The sequence below is a fragment of the Xiphophorus maculatus genome, chromosome 21 (assembly GCF_002775205.1).
Source record: "Xiphophorus maculatus strain JP 163 A chromosome 21, X_maculatus-5.0-male, whole genome shotgun sequence".
Taxonomy (NCBI): domain Eukaryota; kingdom Metazoa; phylum Chordata; class Actinopteri; order Cyprinodontiformes; family Poeciliidae; genus Xiphophorus; species Xiphophorus maculatus.
Window position 1 is genome coordinate 4,449,489 of NC_036463.1, and position 25,678 is coordinate 4,475,166.

At 38.4% G+C, this 25,678-nt stretch overlaps 2 protein-coding genes across 2 annotated transcripts; one reads left to right on the top strand and one right to left on the bottom strand.

Annotated features, from left to right (window-relative positions):
- Positions 1-15: 15 nt before the first annotated feature.
- On the top strand, positions 16-8,319 carry LOC102222731 (toll-like receptor 13). Its single transcript, XM_023326110.1, has 4 exons — positions 16-1,510; positions 1,607-4,184; positions 6,366-6,483; positions 7,647-8,319. Exons 2-4 carry the CDS (start codon positions 1,667-1,669, stop codon positions 7,885-7,887), a joined length of 2,877 nt encoding a protein of 958 aa, XP_023181878.1. The 5' UTR covers positions 16-1,510; positions 1,607-1,666; the 3' UTR covers positions 7,888-8,319.
- A 921-nt stretch (positions 8,320-9,240) lies between these two features.
- On the bottom strand, positions 9,241-10,989 carry LOC102219780 (C-C motif chemokine 20-like). The gene is made up of 4 exons (XM_005812551.2): positions 10,810-10,989; positions 10,614-10,716; positions 9,693-9,767; positions 9,241-9,612 (listed from the first exon to the last, which is right to left on the bottom strand). Exons 1-4 carry the CDS (start codon positions 10,889-10,891, stop codon positions 9,546-9,548), a joined length of 327 nt encoding a protein of 108 aa, XP_005812608.1. The 5' UTR covers positions 10,892-10,989; the 3' UTR covers positions 9,241-9,545.
- Positions 10,990-25,678: the final 14,689 nt, after the last annotated feature.

A 25,678-nucleotide genomic window follows, 5' to 3' on the forward strand; every position in this document is an offset into this window, starting at 1 on the left:
GACTTTTTTTTAATTCAATGTATATTTTTGAAAAGACGATTAACCACCCCACATTTTTCATTCTTCAAGCCAAACATGTTGGTAAAACAACAAGTTCTTCTCTTTATAACCCTGCAGAAGTGCGATGAAGTGGGAGGCCAGTAAGTTCTGCAAAGTGCAGGATGTATTTTACATATCAGAAACCACACAGCCACAGAAGATGTGCCAGGTTTTAGATAAGACACAAGAGGAAGTGAATAAAGGTTAGTCATAAAGCAGCTTTTACAGAAAGTCACACATAAGTTGCACAAAACAAACAAAATGAAGTCAGTATATAAAAGCTTGGAGGAACAAATTGGGTTTTAGTTTGTTTTTTAAAATGTTCTCTTAATAAAGGCAGACAGTTTTATATGGGACTACTGGGAACTTTTCTGGTGAGCTGGTAGGTTAGTGGGCTGTTGGTTTGGTTCATGAAGAAGCTGTCGCGCTCGCCACAACATAGCCTTGTTTTTTATACCTCAAACTGCAGAACATCAAATAACTTCTCTATTTTTATTTTTACCGCTCCCATCAGCCAGACCTCAACGCACTTATTACAAACTCAACAGTCACAAAACGGAAAAACCTCGTTCCTACTGGTGCAACATAAATTAAATTTCTCTGTTCGTCTCTCCAGCAGAGAGATACAAAGTACAGTCGATTGTTGTTAAGTTGTTGTAAAAATAGTAATAATACTGCAGCAATAAATGCTGTTCTGTTTGAAATGGAAAAAGTGACCCTACTGATATAGAACTGTTTTACTGTTTACCATAAATTACCAAACATCTGCAACAAAAAACTAATTTCCAGATTTTATTATCTTCACAAAATCAGGTTTAAATGCTAGTAATTTAGATTATATCTGCTGTTGAAAGATCACAACCCTTGAGCACCAATTTAATTTTGACATTAATTACTTTTTCTCTAATGCCCTTAGATATTTTATTCATATTTGTATCTTGTTCTCTGTATGTTTACAGTTTGAACTCATGTTACTGGGGGAAAAATAGAATATGAGGAAATGAAACTGCTGCACAAACGGCTTTCATCCACTTTAAAATAAAAGCATAAATATAAATGTCCAACTACTTGGAAGTCTTCGTAACAGCTGATAAACTTTTTTAACTCTTACTACAGTCATTACTTTTACTTGAGTAAGAAAAATTTAAGTATTTTTACTTGAGGGCATTATTTTGTTACTCTGTCCATCTTTGCCTAATATAAAAGGAACAGGAAACAGACATGCAACAGTTTCTAAAATACATGTTTCACAAAAACACTAACATTGACAGGGCAGCAGACCTTAAATGAGCAACAACCAAAATAACTCTTCTTCTACTGTTGAGGGCAATTTCCATTTCCTCTGTGATTCGCAGAAAGATGATCTGTTTCTAGACTTAGCTAGATTGTCTCACACTAACTCAACTACAGACTTTTTCAGCACATCGTTTTGTGAAGATCGCCGATATGTGAGCATTTCTTAAAAGCAAAAGTAAGTGTCTGAAAATTTATATTTTAATGCAAAAAGCTTCTAAATATGTTGCAAACATTTGTATTTTATACACTCGTCTGGTTACTGACTTTTCAGGGATGCAGATAAACTCATCCAGAGGCTGTTTACAAAACAGAATTTGATGAAGATTACAAAATGGGACCAGAGGATGTAGCTAGAGCAAAAAGACATTCAAGATGTTCCAAAGGCAACGTGATTTTCCTCTTGATGTTTCTGATCTGTTCTGCTGTTCCTGCCAGTGGATTTTCACTGAAGAGCTGCAGCCTGAGCAAGACTATAGCTGTATGTGTGCAGAGGCGACTGACTGCTATTCCTCAGGATATTCCTCCGACCGTTACCGGCTTTGACCTTTCTGTAAACAGGTTGACAAAGATACGATCTTCAGATTTCACACCCTTACCTCTTCTAGTGTACTTGGAACTGAATCGCAATAAGATTTTACATATCGAAAGCGCTGCTTTTGCCTCTCTGACTTCCCTCCAAAAGTTAAATCTTAACAACAATAAAGTTATTAAACTAGAGGAAAGAGCTTTTGATGGGTTGAGCAACCTCACTGAGTTACGAATTAATCATAACCAGATAAAAATTGTGTCATCCACATCTTTCCAGTCTTTGAGGAAATTAAAAGTTTTGGATATTTCACACAACAAACTGAAACAGACCACAGATGTTCAACTCATACTGCAGCATATGCCACAGCTACAAGAGTTGGTGCTTAAAGGAAATAGTTTAAAAGCCTTTCATTCATGGGAACTTACCAACAACTCACTCAATCTTTGCAGACTTGATTTGACTTTTAATCCTTTGGAAGACTTTAGGATCACTGCTGACATCTTCCAAAATCTCACCTGTCTGAAGATCGGCAATCCTAACGGAAACAAACCAATGAGGTGGAATCTGAAAAACCACACTTTCTTGAGCACAGTGTCCAGTCTTGACATCACTGGGCTGATTATGTCTCTTGATGATATGAAAGAATTATTTAAAGCTGTAAACTCATCGCTCATCTTTCTGCGGATGAACAGCATGAAACGAAACCAAAGTCAACTCATCAACATTTCCTGCTCCATCCCAACAATGTCTAAATTGCATTTTCGACGCAATAAGCTCAAGATGATCCATTCAGATTTGTTCAAATCATGTGTCCATCTGACTGAGTTAGATTTAGCAGATAATTCTATAGAAATTATCCAAGAAAATGCCTTCACAGCTCTAAAAGGTTTAAGGATTTTGGGTCTGAGTAGAAATAAACTTTCATCTGTTCCAAACGCAACAAGGAATCTACAAAATCTTTCTGAGCTTGATCTAGACAGCAACGCGATCCGCTCAATCACATGTCAAGATTTCTCCAATAAGACGATGCTGAAGGAACTAAGCATGAAGAATAACTCAATCCCAGCTCTGAACAAATGTGCCTTCAAGGATTTGCTACGATTGCAAGTTCTCAGATTACAATCCAACCAGATAGCACATTTAAATGGATCTTTTGAAAATAATCTTCCAAACCTTAAACGTCTGTATTTGAATGGAAATAAACTTACTAAATTTTTACCAAAGGAATTTAGGAGCTTGCGGTCTCTCCTTAACTTATCGTTACATCAAAATCAAATAAAGGACTTTTATAAAGACAGTTTTGTTGGACTGACAAATCTCACTGATGTCTGCTTGCAGACAAACAGTATCAAAAGAGAGGCCTTAAAGTCAGGTGTTTTCAATGCTCTGATTAATCTAAGAAGATTGGATCTATCTTCTAATCACATTAAATATTCTGACAGTCACCCTCTGACATATCCACCATTTTCTAATCTGTCCCGTTTGGAGGAGTTGTCTATTATTGGTCAGCACTCTTCTGGAAAGTCCTGTCTGCCTGCAAATTTCCTGCAAGGTTTAAACAACTTGCTCAGTTTCTATGCCAAAAGAATTCATATTATCTACATTGATAAAGACACATTTAAATACACCCCAAAGCTAGAAACTCTTGATCTTGGGTCAAATGATTTGAGGACTCTGTCTTCAGAACTGTTTGCCCCAATTCAAAACCTTAAAAACCTCTACATACACCGAACAGGTCTTCAGTCGTTAGATTTCTTCATAGATGCCAGTCTGACCAAGCTGGAGTTCCTGGAGGGAAGACACAACCAATACTCAGTCATCACTGAAGACGTAATCAAGTCGCTCCCATCGCTCCTGTGTGTTGACTTTACATATATCAGTTTCTCCTGTGACTGTGACAATGCCTGGTTCCTTAACTGGACCATAGCAAATACACAAACACAGGTTAATGATGCGTATAACTACTCTTGCAACTATCCAGATGACTTCAAAGGCAAAAAGCTCTTGGGTTTCGACTTCACGTCCTGCTTACAGGATAAGGGTTTCATCTGCTTTGTGTCCACAACATGCATGGTTCTCTTTGTCATGGTTATGTCTTTCAGCTACCATTTCATGAGGTCCCAACTTTACATTGCCTACTACCTATTCTGGGCTTGGCTCTTTGACTCAAAGTACAAAAATAAGCAAGCTCCTCATCAGTACGACGCCTTTATCTCCTACAACTCCAGTGATGAGCCTTGGGTGATTGGTGAACTGTTACCCAAACTGGAAGGAGAGCAGGGCTGGAGGCTGTGTCTGCACCATCGAGACTTTGAACCAGGTAAGACCTTTCCTACATCATACTGAAAAGTCTTTACATTTGCATGAAACTCAATGTTTGTCTGGTTGAGTTGCTCAGGACAAAGGAAGAGTAGATGTTAAAGAGGTTGGATGCTAGAATCTATCAGTTTTTGAACATAAGGCACACCTCGTGCAATTGTACTAAATATTGTTGTCATGCTAAGCATTTTACATTTGAGGATTTACTTGTGTACTCACTGGGTTCATATTTGACAATACTTTATGATCCACATGTTGAGTAATTGGGCTACTTGAACACAAAACCTGATTCAAAACCAAAACTGAGACCTTCTGCTAATTGCTGGTATGGTGGCCTGGAGTGTCCATGAGGTGTCCTTTGCATGCGGTAAAATTCACATACTGTTTGATCTTCTTGTTAACATGGTTGCCATTTACATACCCACCATTGGTCTCTATGTGTACCAAATATCTTCAAACTGGATCTTCACTTAACTTGACACACAAACGGTATTTTTTCCCTTGTGTACCATTATGTTATAGAAAAGTTAAACCATCTGTAGACTCTCAGATTCAGGCGGGAGCACTAGAATTTTCCTTCCAATGGTAGAAAAGGTCTTTAGACTTGAAGAGTTGCTGAAGTGTCATGGGAGTTAGGTGGAGTCCACCTGAATTTTCTGGATCTGGAGAAAGCTTATGAATGAATGTATCCCCCATAGTAAGTACTGTGGAGGGTCTTGCAAAAGTACGGGTTGCTGGGGAGGCTTTGAAGAGCTGGATTTGCATTTTTGGGACAAAGACGAGCTCATGTCCAGAACTTACAGGAGCATTCCTGGTGAGAAAGTGTCTGGTTTGGGAACATCAAAATCACATATTTGCTTTTTAACATGGTTGATGTGATTATTTTAGTAACTTGTAGCCATTATCTTCAGTTTAGTCCAAACTTTGGCTGTTGGACAGCTAGCAACACCTCTGTCTGAGGAATACTTTGACATAAAGACCACAGATTTCCCACATTCTGGGGCTGAATGTCTAATTTCACTGGGATGTCCATTCCTAAGATCATAGGTTACTGTTTTAAATGTTTCCCACTGTACACAATCTTTTGTACCAATGGCAAATCAGGGGAGGTGGGAGGTTTGATATGTGTGAAAAATTAAATAACTCAAACAGAAACTTACAAAAACAAAGTCAAAGATCTAGAATACAACAAGATCATGAAGCAAGTTGAAAAACAGAGACTGGAAAGCAGGAGCATGAAGAAATAACAAGACACAACAGCAGAGAGAGAAATAACAAGAGACAAGTGAGAAGATCAGAGTGCAGAGTAGAGAGACCCCAAGATACACAACGGTACAATCACAAAGCTCAAGACAAGCCAATATTAGAGGGACGAAAACAGGAAGTAAAGCAAACTCAGAAGAGAAAGTCCAGGTTGACCAAAAACAAAACAGGAAACGGCAAATTAGAAAATTTGAAACTGAAGACCACAACTCTGAAGACAAGAAAAATTAACCACTTAGAATAAACACAAATTGTAAAAGTTAATGAATGACTGGGGAATTATAAGTTCTTATGCAAGGGTCTCTGTACCTTCACTTTATGTTAAAACTGTTTTTACTCGTGCTCACATCAGAGGAGGCACCGTTTTGGTGTAAAGAGCGTCACCAACTCATTGTGTATTTCAGTCACATGTATAGCAATCTCATCTTCATCACCTAAATATTCTTACAAATATTTCTTAAAAATAATATTACAAATATAGTTGTTTCAAATCCTGTTTTCAGACTCGCATGCATGATGTCTCCAAAGCTAAAATATTTTGCAGCTCAAGAAAGACCTTTGTTTCCTTGTGTCTGAAAGAGGCATCTTTGGATTTGGTTTGGTTTTATTTTCTCAACATGATCCCAGAGCTGCTGTTTCTGCACCTAAAGCTTCAAGCTGTCGGTCCAGTTCGTCATTTCTTTTTACCACAGCTCCACCTTCCGGTGGTGCAGCTCTATGAGCCTCAGCTCGCTCATGTCAGACTCCAACAATTGTCACAACATCACTGACAACAGTTTAAGCAACCTATTATTCACGGTTTGGTATAAATTCCCAGAAATAGTTTTAACCAGTGAGCGTTGTAATGTCTCTAGTTCTCCAGAGGGTGTCGCTGTTGTATATTAGCTGAACCTCTGCGGTTTGTTGTTCTCCTCTGCAGGGAAGCCCATCATAGACAACATCACAGATGCCATCTATAGCAGCAGGAAGACGATCTGTGTGATCAGCCGCAGATATCTCAGGAGCGAGTGGTGCTCCAGGGAGGTCCAGACGGCCAGGTAAGCAAAAGAAAACACAGCTGTCTAATAGTTTTTACCACCTTTATATGCTGGAAATGTTCTTCGGATGCCAGAAGGCTGATTTTGAACTGTCTTCATGTGACAATAAAGGTTCGGGTCTGAGTCCAGCACTACCCCATGACTTGGATCGTTCCTCGATAGGTCCAAAGATAATGACTTTAGTTTTCATTTAGTATCAATTAGGGCTGCTGTAAATGATTATTTTAGTATCTGAGTAATCTATCGATTATTCTGAAGATTATTCGAGTAATTGAATAAAACATTTTATAAAATAAAATATTGGTAAGTACTGCCATAACAGCAGCATCAACATCAACATCGGCCCAATTTTTCATATTTGTGCATCCCAAACAATTACTTTTCTGTAGCTGAAAAAATGTACCAGTAACAAAAATAGCTGACTTTTTAAGTTAACCGGAACAAAATTATGCAAAAATCTGAAAATATATTCAATGTAGTAATAAAGCAGCAGGCCCATAAACACAGTTATAAAAATATGTCTATACTACAGTTCATGTATTCAGTCAATTTAACAGACGAACGTTCACTGTGCCCATCGATTTAGAGCTTTTATGTCCATGTGAATGACTGAATTTGGTTTGTCGCACACAGAAAAATACATGTACCACCACGGTACGCTCCGCCACCCATTTGTTGCGACTGAAATGGTAGGAAATTTATTTTCCAGTTCATCCATACAGCTGCAGCAGCTCCATCTGTATCTGCATGAAGCTCTGCTCCACCTGTATAACTGCACCCGCCGCGCTCTGCGCCGCCACCATGCAGCAGCTCCAGGAAGAGAAAGACTCCCGTACTCCAGGCATCGGACCAGACATTTTAAAAATGCTCATTAGTCCCCGGAAAAATGCAAAAAACCTGGACATTATCATCAATGAAATCCCTCTGCACTGAACTTGAAAATTGGACATTATGCTGCTAGAACTTAGCATTTGTCAACAATTCATAGGTGTAAATAAAAGCGTTGAAATAATCACGCGGCCAGAACACAGTGCGCTAAATCGAATCATTTGAGTACTCGTTACAGCCCCAGTATTAATTATATCAAAATGTTGATTATTTTAACAACCCTAAACTCAACACTGTTTTCCTAAAGCCGTTTTCTTTTCTCCTGGCCTCCACAGTTTCCGTCTCTTTGACGAGCAGAAGGATGTGCTGATCCTGGTGTTTTTGGAGGACATTCCCACCTACCTGCTGTCTCCTTTCCACCGAATGAGGAAGCTGCTGAAGAAGCAGACCTACCTGAGCTGGCCGCGCGCCGCCGGCCACCCAGAGGTATTCTGGGAAAACCTGAGGAAGGCTCTGCAGACCGGAAATGATCCAAATGAGGAGAAATTACAGCTCACTGTGACAGAAACGTACTGATGAGAAGGAAGGGAGCAAATAATGACTTCCTTCTGGACGATCTGGGATTATTTTCTGCAACATGTGAACAACAGAGGATTTAATTTACATCTCTATCAACTAAAAGATATTGCAGTATGAGTTGAAAAACAGGTTTTTAAAAGTTCAGACATTGTAGAACAGCTCTGGAAACCTTACTGTCTTTTTCTTTAGCATGATTTGATAAATATTGGTTTCTGTACCGTTGATTTTAAGGTTCTGTGTTTTTATTTTTATGATTTTATAGCAGTAAAAGTTATTTTTCCAGTAAATCTCACCTGCGTTTCTATACCTGACAGACTTCTAGTTGTGTTTGGTCAGATCCTGTTTCTCTTTTTTTCTCTAACTGTGTTTTCCTTTTAGATATTATATGTATGCATTATTTTTGCCTTTTGTTAATCTTTAATAAAAACAAAAATGAGAAAATAAACTTCAATTTATTTGTGAAAGCAAAAGCATTGTATGATTATTTGTTTACAAATTATCTGGGAAAAACTAAACATTTCTATTAAATTCAAGTAAAATAAATCAGCAATGCAGAAACACAAAATTGCAGCAGCTTTTTATAAATATAGATTATTCACAGACTGAAAGCAAAACTATAAACCTGAACACTCGTTTTGATTTGGATGAAAAAGTCCCAACGCTTAAGCTCTTTAAATAACTTTCACTTCCTCACAGAAAGTGAACATAGATGAGCGATTTTAAACTATCTGCACTTTCTAAAGAAGAAAAAACCTTTTATTTATAGATCACATTTTTCAGCCAGATGAGTAAATTACATGAAAATGTGAGGATCTAGTTTGTGAGTATAAAAATATTGACTTTTTCCCAATCGTAGTTGCATGTATGACTAGTGACTTCACACAGTTAGTTAAAACTAACAAAATATATTTTTTTAACTTTCCTATAAAGAGTTTCAGTATTTAAAAACAATAAAAAGCGATTATTTAAATTGTATTGTAAAATGCAACATTTTAAATTGAAATGCGAGTTTGGTTTCTTTGGTTAAGGAGTAATTAAACTTTTTTTAAATCAAATTTTTTAATTTAATTTATCTTTAAGTAGTTATCTACATCTAAGCTAAACATTTTAGACATGTTTGCTTTACATGTTCATATGTATGTTCTTTAATTGTTGGCGCACAGAAGAAACCTCCTATGTTGGTAAAAACAACTTCTGCTTCCTTTTTTTCTATACGGAAAAATAGATAATTATAGATATTATATCTTGTATGAATTTGAGATATTTAAGAAATATTTAAGGTGTAGAAACCTAAAACGATGTTCATAATTAAATGTTTGAACTCTCAAAAAAAATCAAATATACAGAGTGACGTTTTTCCAGCTTTATTAGACACATTTTAACACCATTTAACATTTTTTATGTTAAAATCTCACAAATTACATGCATTTTAAATAAACAGCAAATAAAAAGTTGCCTCTCTGCTGCACATTTACGTCAACCATTGTAAATGTAAAGGTATTATTAATACTACACGTTCCTGTTTATAAAACAGAAAAGATATATGTACAAAAAAAAGGTGACAGAAAAGCATCAAATCCCTGTTACCATTCAACAAGACTTTTAGAGAACCTTAAACATATTTTCTCTTATTTTCCAGCCATTTTGTCTCCAAGTTATTGAGTTTTGTTGTCATTTCTCCGTTTCTTCATGACTTCATTTACGCTCTTCTTCCGTCTCTCACTGCAAACAGCAACACAGATTTGATCAGTAAGAGGCCGCGAGAGCCGAGAGACGAGAAGAGGGACGTTTAAAATACTCACTCCACGCACTTCACGGCCCTCCCGGTCCACGGCTTCGCCGGGTCGGCGCACACGAACCTCCCGTTGACGTGGAAACTGCAAGACGAGAGCAAACATGCATGAGCTGTCGTTCCTGAAATGCAGAGCGGGGCAGAGTTCCCAAAAACGAAGAGTAGCTCTACCTCAATGTACTTTAACTCAACTAAGAGCAAAGTTCTGAGTAACTGATCAAATTATCAATCATTTAAGGTAGATGATTAACAAGATTTTTCTCATCATTGATTTTATTTTTATTGGGAATTAACATCTGAAGAAGCCATTTTTACTATCTAACCAGGGCCGGATTTACATGGATGTGGGCCCTGGGCTGGAAACCGTTTTGGTCCCCATGCACTAAAACAAATTACTAAGTAATGCAAATTTATGCATATTATTATAAATAAACTGGGTTTGAACTGGTGATAGCAACTGATGATGGCAGGTTTAATACAGGGATGTTCAAACTTTTCATCATCCCAAAATCATCTGGGATGTTTTTCCTGCTCCATGATAAACTAAGATTAAACGAGTATTTATTTTATTTTTTTTATTGAAACATATGTGTAAATTTGCTTCATTTTAAGAAAAGCAGTCCAATTTTTAAAAGTCTTGACTGAATATTTTATTAGAAATATATAAAAATAAAATTTAGATCACTGTTATTAAGATGCATATAGCAAAGTTTAGCACTTTGCTATATGCAAACATGCACTCTGCAGAAAATTATTACTACAATCATGACAGTTATTGTCATGTTAACTGTAATGCATCTATTAATTGCAATACTCACTTAATTGTGCATATTATTTAAAAAAGACTCTTCGTTTTTCCGTTAGCAGCTCCAGAAACTCACATAACAATTTATTTTATTTTATTTTTTTAAATAGCATCGTCCAAACTCACATGATGGCATAGAGGTCACAGGAGCCGTGGATGGTCTGAATGCTGTAGTTCTTCACCTGAAGGCAGGACAGCTTCTTTTTGGTGTATCTCGTGCAGCAGCTCGCTGCGAACAGAAAAAACAACGGTTAACGAATCACATTTTCTGTAAATATTCACCTCAAACACTCTGGCGCCTCCACGGATCCGACTCACTCACCTGAATCTGAGCTGCAGACGAAGCTGGAAACAATGAGGAAGACGCACAGCGCTGCAAAGAGACACGCCTTGCTGCTCTCCATTCTCACGCCACTGCTGGTCTTGGTCTGTCGTGTGTAAACGAAGCTGCAGAGGCGCAACAGGTCTGAAGGAATTCAGCGATTGCTACACATCAGGTGCTGTGATCCCTCCTTTAAATAGGCCGTGAAGCCAGCAGTGGGACTTCCCAGGTGGGCTGGGTGGAGTGAGACCATGCGCTGTTCTTCAGTATTAAACCAGGAAATGATTGACGGAAAGCCTTGAAATTTCATCTGGCTGAAATCAGCTGAATAAGCAACTAAAACTAATAATCCACTGCATGGGCGAGTTCTGCTCTGCAGCTTTGGAGTTCAGGATAGTGACGTTTGAATCAAAGCTAATGCAAAAACGCAAATTATTAACTATTTTTGGTCTAGTTTCTTGTGCCAATATCGTAACACACTTGAAATAAGATCAAACTAACTTACAGGTAACATTATAGAAAGACAGAGGAGCTTGTTTTAGGCCAATAATTCCTTAATATTGATGAAAAGGTTCTGGTTCCACTGGTGGATTATTTCACTTATTACATGGGAAAATGTCTTGCTACATATTTTAACAATATAGTATTAAACTATTATCTTCTGATTGGCTCCTTTGGTTGTTTTTGTAAAGCAAATCCAGAGAATAAAAATGGTTTAAAGGCTAAAGCTAAATAAAACACCCTCCTAATGTAAAGTTGTATTGTTTGCTCAACCATAACCAGATGGGTTTTTTTTTTATCTCCAAGAACAAGCCCAACAGGAGAAACATGCAAAAACACAATGAATTGCACATCTAAGGCTGCATTTCTACACTATATATTTGCTAATCTTGATCTGGTAGAACTAGGTTTAAAGCGACTTTTCTCTTTTCAAAATAAGCAAAACTTTTTTCCTACAAATTGGCCAACAATACAAAATATGAGCTTGTTGTTAAAGAAAAGCTTTTAATTGTCTAGAAAATGGTTTATGGTTCCATTTTTTCCCAATACTTTATTTAAAAAAAACACTCTTTTGAAGAGGTAATCATTGATCTCATCTCTACATGACTGCCAACTGTTGCACCTTTGCAGTCCCCAGAGATGTCTGAGTGTGATGCAATCTGAGAGGAGAAAGAACATCAAGCACAATATCCTGAGAAATGCTATGAAAGAACACCAGATGAAATGAAAAATAGCCGTCATTATGCTCTTTAACCTCTGTTTCTTAATATAAAAATTCCTCAAACTATATTAGAGTAAGATATCTCAAAAACAAACTGAAGTCAATAGAGGATAAACATGCATGAATGGCTATAAGTGTACACAGCGACTTTCAAAGATATGAAAACTAAGATACAGAAAATAAATAAGAAACCACAAATTGATCGTAGCATACTTTCAATCCAACAACCAAACAACAATTGTAAAGAACGCAAAACAGATGCAGCGACCGTCCGGTACTGTAGGAGTTAGAGACCATAATAAATAGCAGAAATATGCAAATACTTGAGATTCCCTCTAAAACTGCTCATATTTTACCAGTTCACCAAATATACCTTAATAAGCCAAAGACAACTGATGAACGAATCAAGCAGATGGATGCAACGTACATCAGGACCATCAGGCCAAAAAAGGCTTGTTTATGTTTGTCTACACAATGCTAATCAGAGTTTAATGCTGGAAAAAAGAGACGATTGCTAACGATGCAGATCAGGGTGTTAGAAAACCCAAGCATTGAAACCAAAACAAACCACTAGTTCAATAAAACATATGTTAAGTTGTATTATTTGCTTTTAAAGGGTCTTAATAAAGTTTGTGCTTATAACATGTCAAAGGTTAAGAAAGTTCAGGAGCTGTCAATACCTTTGCACTCACATTGCAGTGGCATGCAGGTGTGAGCACCTGTGTCTTAAAAACAAAAACCAGTGTCACTACACATTAAAGAAAACGTATCACATTTCAAAAAGGCCTTCACCTTTCACTTTGACTCAAACTACAAGACAGGAATGTTTCTCCTTAAATCATGACATTTCTGTCAATGGACAACAAACCAAGCATTTTAATAGCCTCTGAGAAATGTACCCATGATGTCATTACAAATTGCGAAAAGACATTTCAATGAGATCTATTTTTAGACCACAGGTGACCAAACAACGGACTAAAAATAGCACATGTGTTTAAAATTAGTTACCCATTCATGATAACGCTCAAAGGTCAAGGATGGGAATTTGGGTTTACAATGGTGACGTTTGTTTCCTTGTTGGTGATGCAAGTCAGAATCCTAAAAGAAATCTGATCAGCCTTGTAGTAACACAGTTGGGTTTGCATTTCCCAGATGGGTGAAGCGCTTAGAAAAGTATTGAGAGATTTCTCTCAGGTTAAATATTTGTTTCATGTTGAGATCCAAAATGCATCGAAAGTGGTTCCAAATACTACAACCAACTTGTTCAAACGCTGCCTTCATAAAAAGCATAAAGACGATTATGTAACAAAATTTAGGAAAAGCAAAAAGCAGCAACTTCTAGTTCAGTTTATGGCAGATAAAATAGACTCTGGTGCAAAATCTGGAATGCAAAGTTAAACAGTTACTAGGTGCCAACACTGGGAAAAATGAACTTTGATCCTAATCGGTTGCTTCATTCACAAAGTACTACGTTTTCTGTCAGGGGACAAAAACAGGGAATGTCCCAGTTTTATCTTAGAGAACCATTGAACTCTGGAGAAGGCTCTGACGCATGATTTTTATTGCAGAGGTATACAATTTCTCTGCTATAAATATAATCACACATCAAGACTGCAAGATTTTCTTTAATTTATGGCTACGCCTTTTATTGCTACCTTCAGTCTCATTGTGGTCATTTATTATGATTTTACAGTCTTTTATTTGTTCATTATTTAGTCATGTTCTATTTTTAGCTCTGGAAATGTGAACCTACTAGTGTTTCCTGCCATACTGACTTTCCCTGTCTTTGGCACGTTGCAAGCACAAACTTCACAGGAGATTTATATTAATGCAAAGCGTCGCATGCATAATTATGTCTCTCTATTGTGAGAAACACTCAAGACGGCCACTGTAATTTGAGATAAACTGCAGAGAATATGTCTAAATGGTAACCATTAGTCTTGCAATCGATAAATCCACTTTTTATTGAAAAGTGGCAACAAAAATAAAATAAAGCCATTAGCCTTGTAGCAAACATGCTAAGGGAGTTTAGCAAAGTTGTGGAAGATGGATGGTGCCGAATAAAGAGGAATCCTTAAAGAAAAGCTTTTGGAAACTGCAAAAGACTTAAACCTTCAGCAGCAGAGGAACCTTACACAACCAGAACAAAAACATGTTTATCAAAGCATATCCATGTTAGAATGGCTCAGTCAAAGTTCAGACCTTAATCCAATTGAGAAGCAGTTACAAATCTGATGTTTGCTTCAGCTATTTTCCAAAGACATACCTCAAAAACACTGAAAGGTGCTTCTACAAAGTATATTTCAAAATGTGTGGCACACTTTTCAGATAATTTATACAAAAGTTTGTAACCAGGTGTGTTTTTCTTTTCACCAATTAAAGAAAGTGTAAACAAACGATTCTTAAGCTTCATTTTAAAATGTTCTTGATGCTATTGTGACAAAGATTCTTGAGCAAGGCTAGTATAGATAGTTTCGAAATCTATTTCTAGATCTTTGAGTGGCAAGAATAGCACAGCTGCCAAATATAATCATTGTTAAAATACTTCAGAAGTCAAGCGTTCGAATTTGGGTTTGTATTCCTTGTTGGTGATGCAACTCAGAGTAATAAAAAAATCTGATCATCCTTGTGGAAAACCTGTTAAGTTTGCATTTCCCAGATGGGTAAAGAGTTTTAGAACACTATTGAGAGCATTTATCTCAAGTCAAATGCATCGAAGCTGGTACTTGCATGATTTGGAACCAGTAGTTTGTACGATGCAGCCATAAAAAACTCAACAATGACTATAAAGCAAAACGTAGAAAGAGCAGGGAGCAACAACTCCTAGTCCAGTTTATGAAGACCTGGAATGCAAGTTTACACATTTACTGTGTGTGACAAAGTGGTTCAGTTTGTGTTCACCACTTGTCCCTTATTCTTATTTCTGATTCATTTACTATTGGTTGAACTGGTTTATTTTGTTTCAGAGTATATTCATGGTATTTGTGTTTCTTTTTACTTACCATTGTTTGTCCCTTGTAGATCTGCAGCAGGGCAGGAGTATTGGACGGGCCGGCCCAGTATTTAAATGGCTGGATGATGTCACCGATTGCCTTGCTGGGTTCTACCAATCAGAGGGTTTTCTTTGAATATTGATCTGTTTGTTTTTCTTTAAAGTAACTTTTTGAGTTATCTTACAGGGTTTATTTTGCAGACTATTTCATTATGTAGATGAGATTGTAAATTAGATTAATAATTGTATTTTTGTTTCTGTTTAGATTTTGTTTTTTTTGGTTTTTTACCTGTTTAATTGTGGCTTGGTCCACTCATGTGCAGGTGTGTTGCCAATTGGCTATAAAAAGAGTGTTTTGGGAAGCTCAGAAGAAAAAGGTGGTTGTCAGAGAATTAAGAAGCAAATAAAAGTTAATTGTTAGACTCAGGAAACTGGTGGCTGGTGCTGTTGTTCTTGTTCACCTTGTGGCTCCTTGACCACACTATTTTACACTGTGGTGTAAATAACACCAGGTGCCAAGTCTGGAAAAAATTAACTTTGATCCTAATCGGATGGTTTATGCACAAAGAATGACGCCTGCCTTTGTCACTGGGAAAAAAAGGACAGTGTCTTAGTTTAAAGAGCCATTCAACTTTTGCTGAATAAATCCCTTGACCCTTAGTTACACTGGTTTTATGTATCAACGTAACAAAAGAATGGAAATGTACTCTTTCTGATTCACACGGGTGCCCCATATCATTCCTGCATTCAAGTGCTTCTTCAGACAAGTAAGGCTTATATATTCAACAAATAAAACTACTAGAGTGATATCTTATGTTACATTAGGTTTCTCTTTTCGAAGAAGGTGCACCTGTTCCTCTTCGGAGCCACATTTTAATCCATTGCATTATTACCTTGTGAATTGTTCTTGTTGTATTTTATTGTGATTAGAACATTTAATTCACAATATTTTGTGGTATTCTGGTGGCAACAATAAGGCTGGAAACTGGCTACCCGAATTAAACATATATATTTTTATTACAGTCCATGCTTCGTTGCATTTTTTAAAATCTTTATATGATAAATAATTCCAAAGTTTCTTCCTGTTTCAACCCCTCTCTATGTCATTATCTGTGCCACAAATCTCAGCACACAGTGACCAATCTGTGTGCACAGTGAGATTGATTTGAGCGCACACTTCTATGTGAACGAAGAATAATTTGCGGCATGTGCGGTGAAATCTCTCACACCCACACTCTCATCTCTAACACCTCTGACTCTGCCAGACACCTGTCAAACTTTAGATGCACACTCAGCTCTTTTCCTTGGTACTATGCTGCCATAAAGCGATGCTGCGCTCCAATTACTCGTTAATCCTGCAGCTCAAAATTGGCAGTGTTAGAGAATATTTCAAATCTATTTTGACTTCATGTTTTTTAAATGTTTTAAATATTGGACCAGCAAGTCTATCTTCCTCCTTCTTACTATAGTTGCTGGCAACATTTTTGGCGCCAGTTTGCACCTGCTAACTATAGATGCAAAAACAGCCCCCGCAATCTGGTTCATGCTTAATAAATGGCCTTTCGATTGGTAAGTCATTACATTTGTGTAGCCTCCTCCCAATATTCAGAACTTTCTGAGATCAGAACATGTTTTTCACATTCATAAAGGCAGACATGGCTAATGGATTCAGCTAGTTAGCACATGCTATTAATTTTGAACCTGTTTTTGTACGTGCAAACCTTTTGCAGATCAGGTCCTTAATTTGGAGTCTGATCTGCTTCTAAATTAATAATTAGTTTGGAACTGTGACATTTTTTCATTTTTATGAATGAAATGGTGAAAATACGACTTTATTGCTGTTAATTTTTGACTGTAACTTTGATAGCACCAGATACTCCTCACTGTTTATATAAGTTATGAAAAAAGCCTTTTAAATCCTTTCAGTCAACACCTGACCTATATGACAGGTTGACTAACAAAAGGCCTTTGTAATGTGTCGTGAAGACACAAAGAAATATCTCCAGGCTGTCCTTGTGAGTAGAGTTTCACCAGGCCACTCAAGGCACTGGTATTTATCTGCCTCTAAGATAAAAATCTGTAATTCAAAGTCCTTGGAAAAGATATTATGTGGGGCAGTGAGCCAAACATAGATCCGATATGACAGAAATGTTTCCACCAACTGCACAAATGCCACTTTAATACTGACATGATGGAACAAAACAGCAACAGGGGAGAGTAAAACTATGAACGGATCTGTTCACAGTCGTATTTGTGCGTCTCCAACAGATTTAACCCCCAAGATAAGAACCAGCTGATATTCGGGTCGTTGATGCTCAAGAACGTTTTTATCACAGAACGATGTGATAATCATCTCTTGTTCACGACAAGAGATGATTGATATGTTTCTGGTTTGAGTTGTTTCCGTTGCATTTGGCTTTTTTACAAGACCTGTTCTGCTTTGCAGATCCAGTAAAAGCTTCTTCTGAAGCACTGCAGCTGTTACATGCTGTGCCATGGGGGAAACTGCTCAGATAAAGATAGGGGCTCCGTGCTAAAGCAATGCAGGAATGTCTGCAAAGAGGCCACACAGAGGGTAGAGGACACTAATAACGCTTCTGTGTTATCACGGTTGGACGACTGCAATGCTCTTTTTACCAGTCTGAATAGATAATCAGTTTCACGCCTATTCCGAACCCAGTAGCAAAACTGCCTACTAAATCGTCTAGTCCTAGTGGTACCTAGTAGTTAATGTTCTCTGCTGCAGGCCATGCTTCTCATTATTCCTCTCACCAAACACTCTACAGCTCGGTGCCTTTTATCCCAATCCCTGAATCTTCTGGCCCTTTCTTGTATTTTGCTTCAACTCACAGGGACAGGGCCTTTCAGTCTGTGACCTCTAACCTGTGGAACAGTTTGCTCCTGCAGATAGCTTTGCTGACTCTCTGGACATCTTTAAAGGGCATCAATTATGCAAAATTCACTTTTTACAGGTTTTTATTCTTCCATTTGGGTTTTTACTGCCTCTAAAAACAACCCAATTGCTTTAAAAAAACAAAACACCGAGTTGTTCTTTGGCAATACATTAATGTTTTTTTGGTGTCAAAAACCTTTTGATTGTTACGTCACATTACGCACTGCAGCGTTACCTAGCAACCCAGCACATTTGGTCAGCTTGTTTTCCCACTGCATGCGGGAAAGCAAACAAAAATAACTGCTGAGGTTTTTTACGGTTTATTCATTTTGTCATTGAATGATAAACATAATGAGTCCACAGACTTCTCACTTTATTTTTATTCAGTATATTTAAGCAAGCTGCCTATTTCCTTTGCAGAGTATTTGCAACTATGAGGAAAAAATATTCCTTTTCACAGTAGTAATAAAGAAGAGAATGAAACCTAGTAGCAATGACAGATCAAAAGTGTCTTCTCTACGATGCCAGAGTTACGATTCTCAATAAATCAAGTGATCAAAGAAAAACAAATTCTGTTGAAGCCAAACTATCAATTTATTTCCCAGAAACAAGTCCCTATGCAGGTGTCAGGTTTAAACCGCTGAGCTGTTGATTTGGTTGGAAAACTTGCCAGGTTGGTTTCTGTGAATGTGACAAGCGGCGTCACATTCCATGTTTGATCAAAGCAAACATCGGCTGCCATTTTTCCATTTACAAACTTGCGCAAGTTTCCATGTTCAACTTTGTGACTGGATTACAATGCCTGCAAGGTGTGAAATTTATTAGTGGAAAAATAACTTAGTGGTTAGTAAACATGGCATCTAATAAAACAAGAAGGTTACGTTCACACTGCAGCCTGAAGTGACCCTAATCCGATTTTTTTATTAAACATATAAATACTTGTTTTGCCGTGGTCGTTCACATTTCCAAATAAATACGACTTGTATGACATCTCCAGTGTGAACTGCAAATGACCTAAAAGTGTCCCGCATGCGCAGTAGAGGGCGCACTTAGAGCGCGTGCTCAGTTTTTTGCCAACCGCCATAAAGAAGAAGAAGAAGAAGAAGTGCTCAGTGTTTGCAGAAGTAAAAACTGCAAACACATGGATGCTAACAGCGGAGCATATCTTATGATTTTAAAGTTGTTGTCCGACCGGAACCAGCACATTAATAGCTTAATCCTCGTTATTATTGTCCGCCATGGTTGTTGTTTTTCTTCCTGCTTGCGCATATCAAGACGCAGAATAGTGACGTTTGTCGAGTATCGATGACGTTCAGGTCGGATGTCATCCTACATCCTTAAGAAAATGAAAAAATATGGTGTTTTATAAGATAATTTATCTTATAAAACACCATATTTTCTTTAAGATACAGCTAGCATAGCCTGACATGAATGCTAGGCTAGTTAGCATAGCCACGAATGGCCGCGGATAAACGGTTTCTAAGTTTTTTCTCTATTAGCAAATTTAGCAGGACATACCTGAATGAGTGATTGACAGCGTTAAGCTCCGCCTCCTGGCTCTGATTGACTGTTTGTGCAGTTTGTACTGGGAGTAGGCAGAGCAGCTGGATTATTTCAGATTATGTCTCATTTTTACAGTGGCGTATTACAGAAAATAAAGGTTGAAATAATAAAAAACTTAGTAGTAAATTTCCACTCAGATTTTAAGATTAATCTTAGAAATTTTCTAAAAAAAAAATAAAAATGTTGACTTTTAAGACAAAGAAATGTAAATAAACTTCCATGAGTATTTCTGAGTTGTATCTCAAAATTTGAGGATTTTGGCAGAATTTATTTTTTAATCTATGATGGCCCTGTTACGCCTCCTACAGATTATACTGACATGACAATGAAATATGTTTAAAATATGTTACTGAGTGCTGCTTTAATTACTGGTTTGACCAATTAGCTGTTTGTCAAAAATAAAGTGAGTTTAAAGTAACATTTATTATTATATTGTCATTTCACTAAAGCAAACAGTTTTAAAGATAAGATTCTGTCTTCAATAGTACCGTGCAGGACATCTGGACTGCTCTCTTGTTCTGGCCTCTAATTCATAAGACATTTCCAGTGACACTTGCAGAGACTGAAGATGCATAAGTTCACTGAGTTTGGGCACAAAACACACAAAGGAAGAGAAGGGAAGTCTGGAGCCATGTGGTGCAGAATGATGCTACCAGAGGATTTCTCAGGTGGACACTGATGAGACACTGGTGAGTCTTGTGGCACAGGAACAAATCTGGATGGAACCAGCTCCCAAAAACCATCTAGGACAAGAGCCACAAGTGGTTGGGACTCCATCTGGCGTAGTTTTTCTCCTGATACCAGAATGTTGGGATCTGGAAGTGATCCTACAAACATCAGTGACAAAATCATAATAATCATAATAAGTTTTGACAAAGGAAACGTAGGTACAAAAAAAATAAACCAAACGTTATGCCTGTGTAAGCTCTGTAAAGTGTGGAGTGCAGGTATCTTTTCCCATAGATTTGGGCTTCCTCACCACGTCGCTGACAGGTTCAGGATGTACGGAGGTGAATGGAAAACAGCAGGTTTGGTGCTTAAGGAACACAATATTCGGCGCCACTATGAAACTCAGCATGGCGAAAAATACAAGCACTTTCACTGAGAACTGAGAAGCGAGTCTGAGGAAACAGCAATCTGTTTTCACCCGGAGTCGAGACGCCAGTGATGCTGCGGTGAAACGCAGTGATGCTGCATTTTAGTATTTAGCGAACCCGAGCCAGAGTTCTCAGTTTTTGGCTCACAGTCAGAGCTTCTGATGTCCCTGTTGATATGCAGCTTGAAATCTTGGCTTTGCAGTGTGATGTGGAATTGAAGGACAAATTTGCATCAGTTGGCTTGGACACATTTTACAAGTGTCTCCTACCAGGATGTCCTACATTGACAGCACTGGCTGCAAAAATGTCCATGTTTGGGACAACTTGCCTTTGTGAGCAAATTTTCTCACTAATGAATATAAATAAAACAAAGCTGCGCTCAAAGCTCACACATAAGCACTTTAATGAGACTCTGAAACTGGCTGCTGCTCAGGACATGATGCCTGATGTTGATGTTCTTATCCAGGCTAAAAGATGCCAAGTTTCAGGAGCAAAATCTGAGTAAAACTAAATCCTATGGAAAATTACTGACATTGCTGCACTATTAAAAAACACAGCTTTGAATATTTGCTGAATTCATTCTGTTAAAGTTAGTGCTAGTCAGTAACAGATTTACAACTCATTTACTCATTTTGTTGAGTAAAATATTTCTCATGCATGCTATATATGTTATGTATGTAAGTTTTTCTATATGTTTACATTTTATGCATCAAAAAGAAAATCTACTTAATCAATTGTCTGTTTAAAACAGCTGCCACTTAAAATTTAAATGTGTGAAGTCAAATAATTTGTTCAAATTGGTTCCCAGATGTGGAAAATTTATTTTAAATCATTTCTTATTTTGTATCTGTTTAATGTATTCTGTCAATGTTTTATGTTCCAAAAACTGTGAATAAATGTTTTGCAACATTGTGCAATCACTGTGATCAGTTCTTATGCACAATGCACTTAAATAAATGTTTAACTGAGTAAAAGTGATGTTGAAATTGCACATTCTTAAAAACTCTGAGGTTATTCATAATATAGTTTGTAAAAGTGAAATTCGTTCAATATAAAAATCAACAAGTCCACTTTTATCTTAGTTCTATTTAACCCCTGACTTAAAGCATGAGAAAACAGGTCCACATTTGATAACTGTCCAGTCTATTAATATAGGAGAAGATGCATTTTAATGTCTGAGCCTGACAATATTTGCTTCCCCTGTCTATTGTCCTGTTGATATGAAACTTATACCAGCAGCTCATAGAACAAGTGTGATTATGTAGAAAAGGTTATTTCACTCTTAACTCTTTATCTCTACAAGATAAGAGGGAGATGATTTTTTTTGGCAAAGCAAATTATTATCTTGCCGATATATACATGTCCTGTCTACTTCCCACAAATATAATCTTATTGATATAAAACTCATACCAGTAGTTTGTAGAATAGGTGTGATTATGCAGAAAGGCTTACTATTTGTCTGAGTTAGCAGGGATGCTTATTTTGGCACAGCTAATTATTAGCCTGCCGATATTTGCAAGCCCTGTTTTTCAGCTCGAAATGCATCAACACAGAAATGAAAGTCATACCAGTAACTTAGTGGTAACAGGACAGTAATCTTGTATATTTAAAGTAGTTTATTGCCTCGTGGTAAATGCACCATAATGGTGCGTTCACACCAAACACACTATTATTGACGCGTCCAACGGAAAACAGAAGCCAGAGCTGATGCGTCTGACGAGCCTCCACATAGACTTTGACTGTAAACCAGACGCGCCTGACGCTCAAAACGTGTTTGGTGTGAACGCACCTTTAGACCTTGACATTACCAGAACACAAAACTACTCCTAACCTCAGTCTAAACTTAATCTACACATTAACCCAGATACTAAATATAATGCTTCACAGCATTAGAATCAGGCTTCAGTAACATAAATAAGTGAACAATAGAGACTATATAGACACCCTTATGTCAAAACTTAATCGATGGAGTGAACTTAGTCATTTATTTATTTATCTATACTCTATATCTTCAAAACCTTCTTTTTATTTTCTTTTTGTATTTGGTTGCTTTTTTTCTTATAACTCCTACCTGAGCTCCTCCCTGCTCTGCTGCCTGATCTGCTTCACTCTTCTTGCTCTCCTGTTTTATCCTAACTTTTCTGATTGCCTTCTTCTCTCTTTTTAGCTCCTCCATCCACTTTTCTAACTCACCCATTCCTCCACTACTCATCTTTTATTGATTTGATTTTTGTTTTCTGTCATACTTCATCCTATAACTCAGTCAGTTATTTTTTTGAGTGTTTAATTGGCCCTGAAAGTTATATTTTTCTATCAATTTATTTAAATTCTTTACTGAGTTAGGGTTTTGTTTCTCCATAAACTTCCAGTCCTCACACTGGAGTTTATCTTTCGGTGTTAATTTGCTATTCCCTTTTCCCATTTTGAGCAATTTAGTCAATTTCGTTCCAGTCTTAAAAACACACAGGGTGGACTCTAAAAGACTGGATAAATTCTTAGCAGGACGGTGATCAATCCCCTGTTGTGGTAATTCTTCCCTCTTCAACCTTTTCAGGTGGGAAATTCTTGCCTACATGCATCCACAAGAGGTTCACCGTTTGCACTCCTGCCGTTTGGTATGAGGACAAATACCTAGTGGTATTTAAATTCCTCCAAGTATTCTCACACTCACACACACACTTGGTATTACGGGTTTTTCAGTTTACGCGGACTCCGCCGTCCTTCTGTTAACTATCAGTGCCTAGGATTCATGGGGTTTTACACCCCAAAGACCCTCAATCGTTCGCTCACTTTTTAATTTAAATGCTACTCACTTGTCCCCCCTTCACGGACGTCCCGTCGGCAGCTGGTTTCCAGCAGGCGGGTCGGAGACACAGTCCTGGAAAAGATGTGAGACTCCTAGGGGCCTGCCGTGGCCACGGTCTTCTGATGTCCGTCTCTCCCGCTGGAAACCGCAGGCGTATCGGACTCCGGCTTCGAAGGAGCAATTTATCCATCCATCCATCTTCTTCCGCTTATCCGGGGTCGGGTCGCGGGGGTAGCAGCTTCAGAAGGGAGGCCCAGACTTCCCTCTCCCCGGCCACTTCTTCCAGCTCTTCCGGGGGAATCCCGAGGCGTTCCCAGGCCAGCTGAGAGACATAGTCCCTCCAGCGTGTCCTGGGTCTTCCCCGGGGCCTCCTCCCGGTGGGACGTGCCCGGAGCACCTCACCAGGGAGGCGTCCAGGAGGCATCCTGACCAGATGCCCGAGCCTCAACTGGCTCCTCTGGATGTGAAGGAGCAGCGGCTCTACTCTGAGTCCCTCCCGGATGACTGAGCTTCTCACCCTGTCTCTAAGGGAGAGCCCAGCCACCCTATGGAGAAAACCCATTTCGGCCGCTTGTATCCGCGATCTCGTTCTTTCGGTCATGACCCAAAGCTCATGACCATAGATGAGGGTGGGAACGTAGATCGACCGGTAAATCGAGAGCTTCGCTTTTTGGCTCAGCTCTCTCTTCACCACGACGGACCGGTACAGCGCCCGCTTGACGGCAGACGCTGCGCCAATCCGCCTGTCGATCTCCCGCTCCTTTCTTCCCCCATTCGTGAACAAGATGCCGAGATACTAGAACTCCTCCCGGAAACGAGCCCGACTTACTGCCGGCAATGCGGACCAGACTCTGACACCGGTCATACAGGGACCTGACATCCCGTATCAAAGGGCCCGGTACCCCATACTCCCGGAGAACCCCCCACAGGGCTCCCCAAGGGACACGGTCGAACGCCTTCTCCAAGTCCACAAAACACATGTAGACTGGTTGGGCGATCTCCCGTGCACCCTCCAGGACCCTGCAGGGTGTAGAGCTGGTCCAGTGTTCCACGACCAGGAAGAAAACCACACTGCTCTTCCTGAATCTTCTCGACAATCCGACGGATAGTTTCCAGCAGGCGGGTCGGAGACACAGTCCTGGAAAAGATGTGAGACTCCTAGGGGCCTGCGGTGGTCACGTTCTTCTGATGTCCGTCCCTCCCGCTGGAAACCGCAAATTTCTGCCTCTGCTCTCAAGCTTCATCTGAATCTTACCCTGCTTTTCTGGTCGTTATTTAGACATTTTATTTCGAAATTAAAATATCCAGGGTGGCACCCAATATCTTAAAGTCCCTGATTGATACATTTTGATAAATGTTCTCCCAATTGTCTTTAATATATTTGATTTCTCTTCTTTAGGTTCTTCTTCTGGGGTCTGATTCTCTGCTTTCTCCATCTTTTGTTCATCTTGTGGCTCAGCCTTTGAATTTTCTTTCTCGCTTTTAATTCTCTCCATCTTTAATTTCAATCCAACAATTTCTTCATTCAACTCTTTGTTTGTCTTGCCAAGCCAGTCCAATTGCGCCGATGCTTCTTTCTTTGAATCCTTCAATTTTTTCTGCATTGCAGCTTTTCGCTGTTCAAGTTCCATATTATATCTTGACAGGCCATCTTTCTCCAATTGAAGTTTTGTAATAATCGCTTTAGCCTTCTGTGATTTAATATTTAAAGTCCTAATTTGCTGTTTCAAGCAATCATTTTCATTGGCCAGCACTTCATTTTCTGTTTGCCAGTTGTTGTCATTTTTTCTGGCATTAAGTTTCTCAATTTTCAGCCTCAAATTTTGAATCATTTGCTGAAGCTGCTTATTGTCTTCTGTCACCTTACAGAATTCGCTGCTCTTCTCCATAATTTCCTTGTTCTCCAGCAATAAATTCTTTCCTGCCATTGTTCCTTTCTGTTAGAGATTGAAGACTGCAAATGAATTTCTCTGTGGAATCTGGGAATACAAAGACAGGCGGCTGTGATGTCACAGACAGGATGAGTGACATCACAGCTTGACATCAAAGCCACAAGAAGTCTGTTGGGTGAGGGGGAGGGAGAGGGGGCGGATGTTGTTTTTTAAACTTTATTCGCAGACACACTGTATAACGACAGAGTTATACCTCATTTGTTCTGCCTCAAGAAAAAACAAATACAGATAAACATATTCAAGATAAAGAAAAAGCTAAGGGTTCATTTAAAGCAATACAGATTTCAATTGTTTAATAGCTATTTTCTGTCAGAGTCTCTGATAGTCTGGATATAAAACTTAAC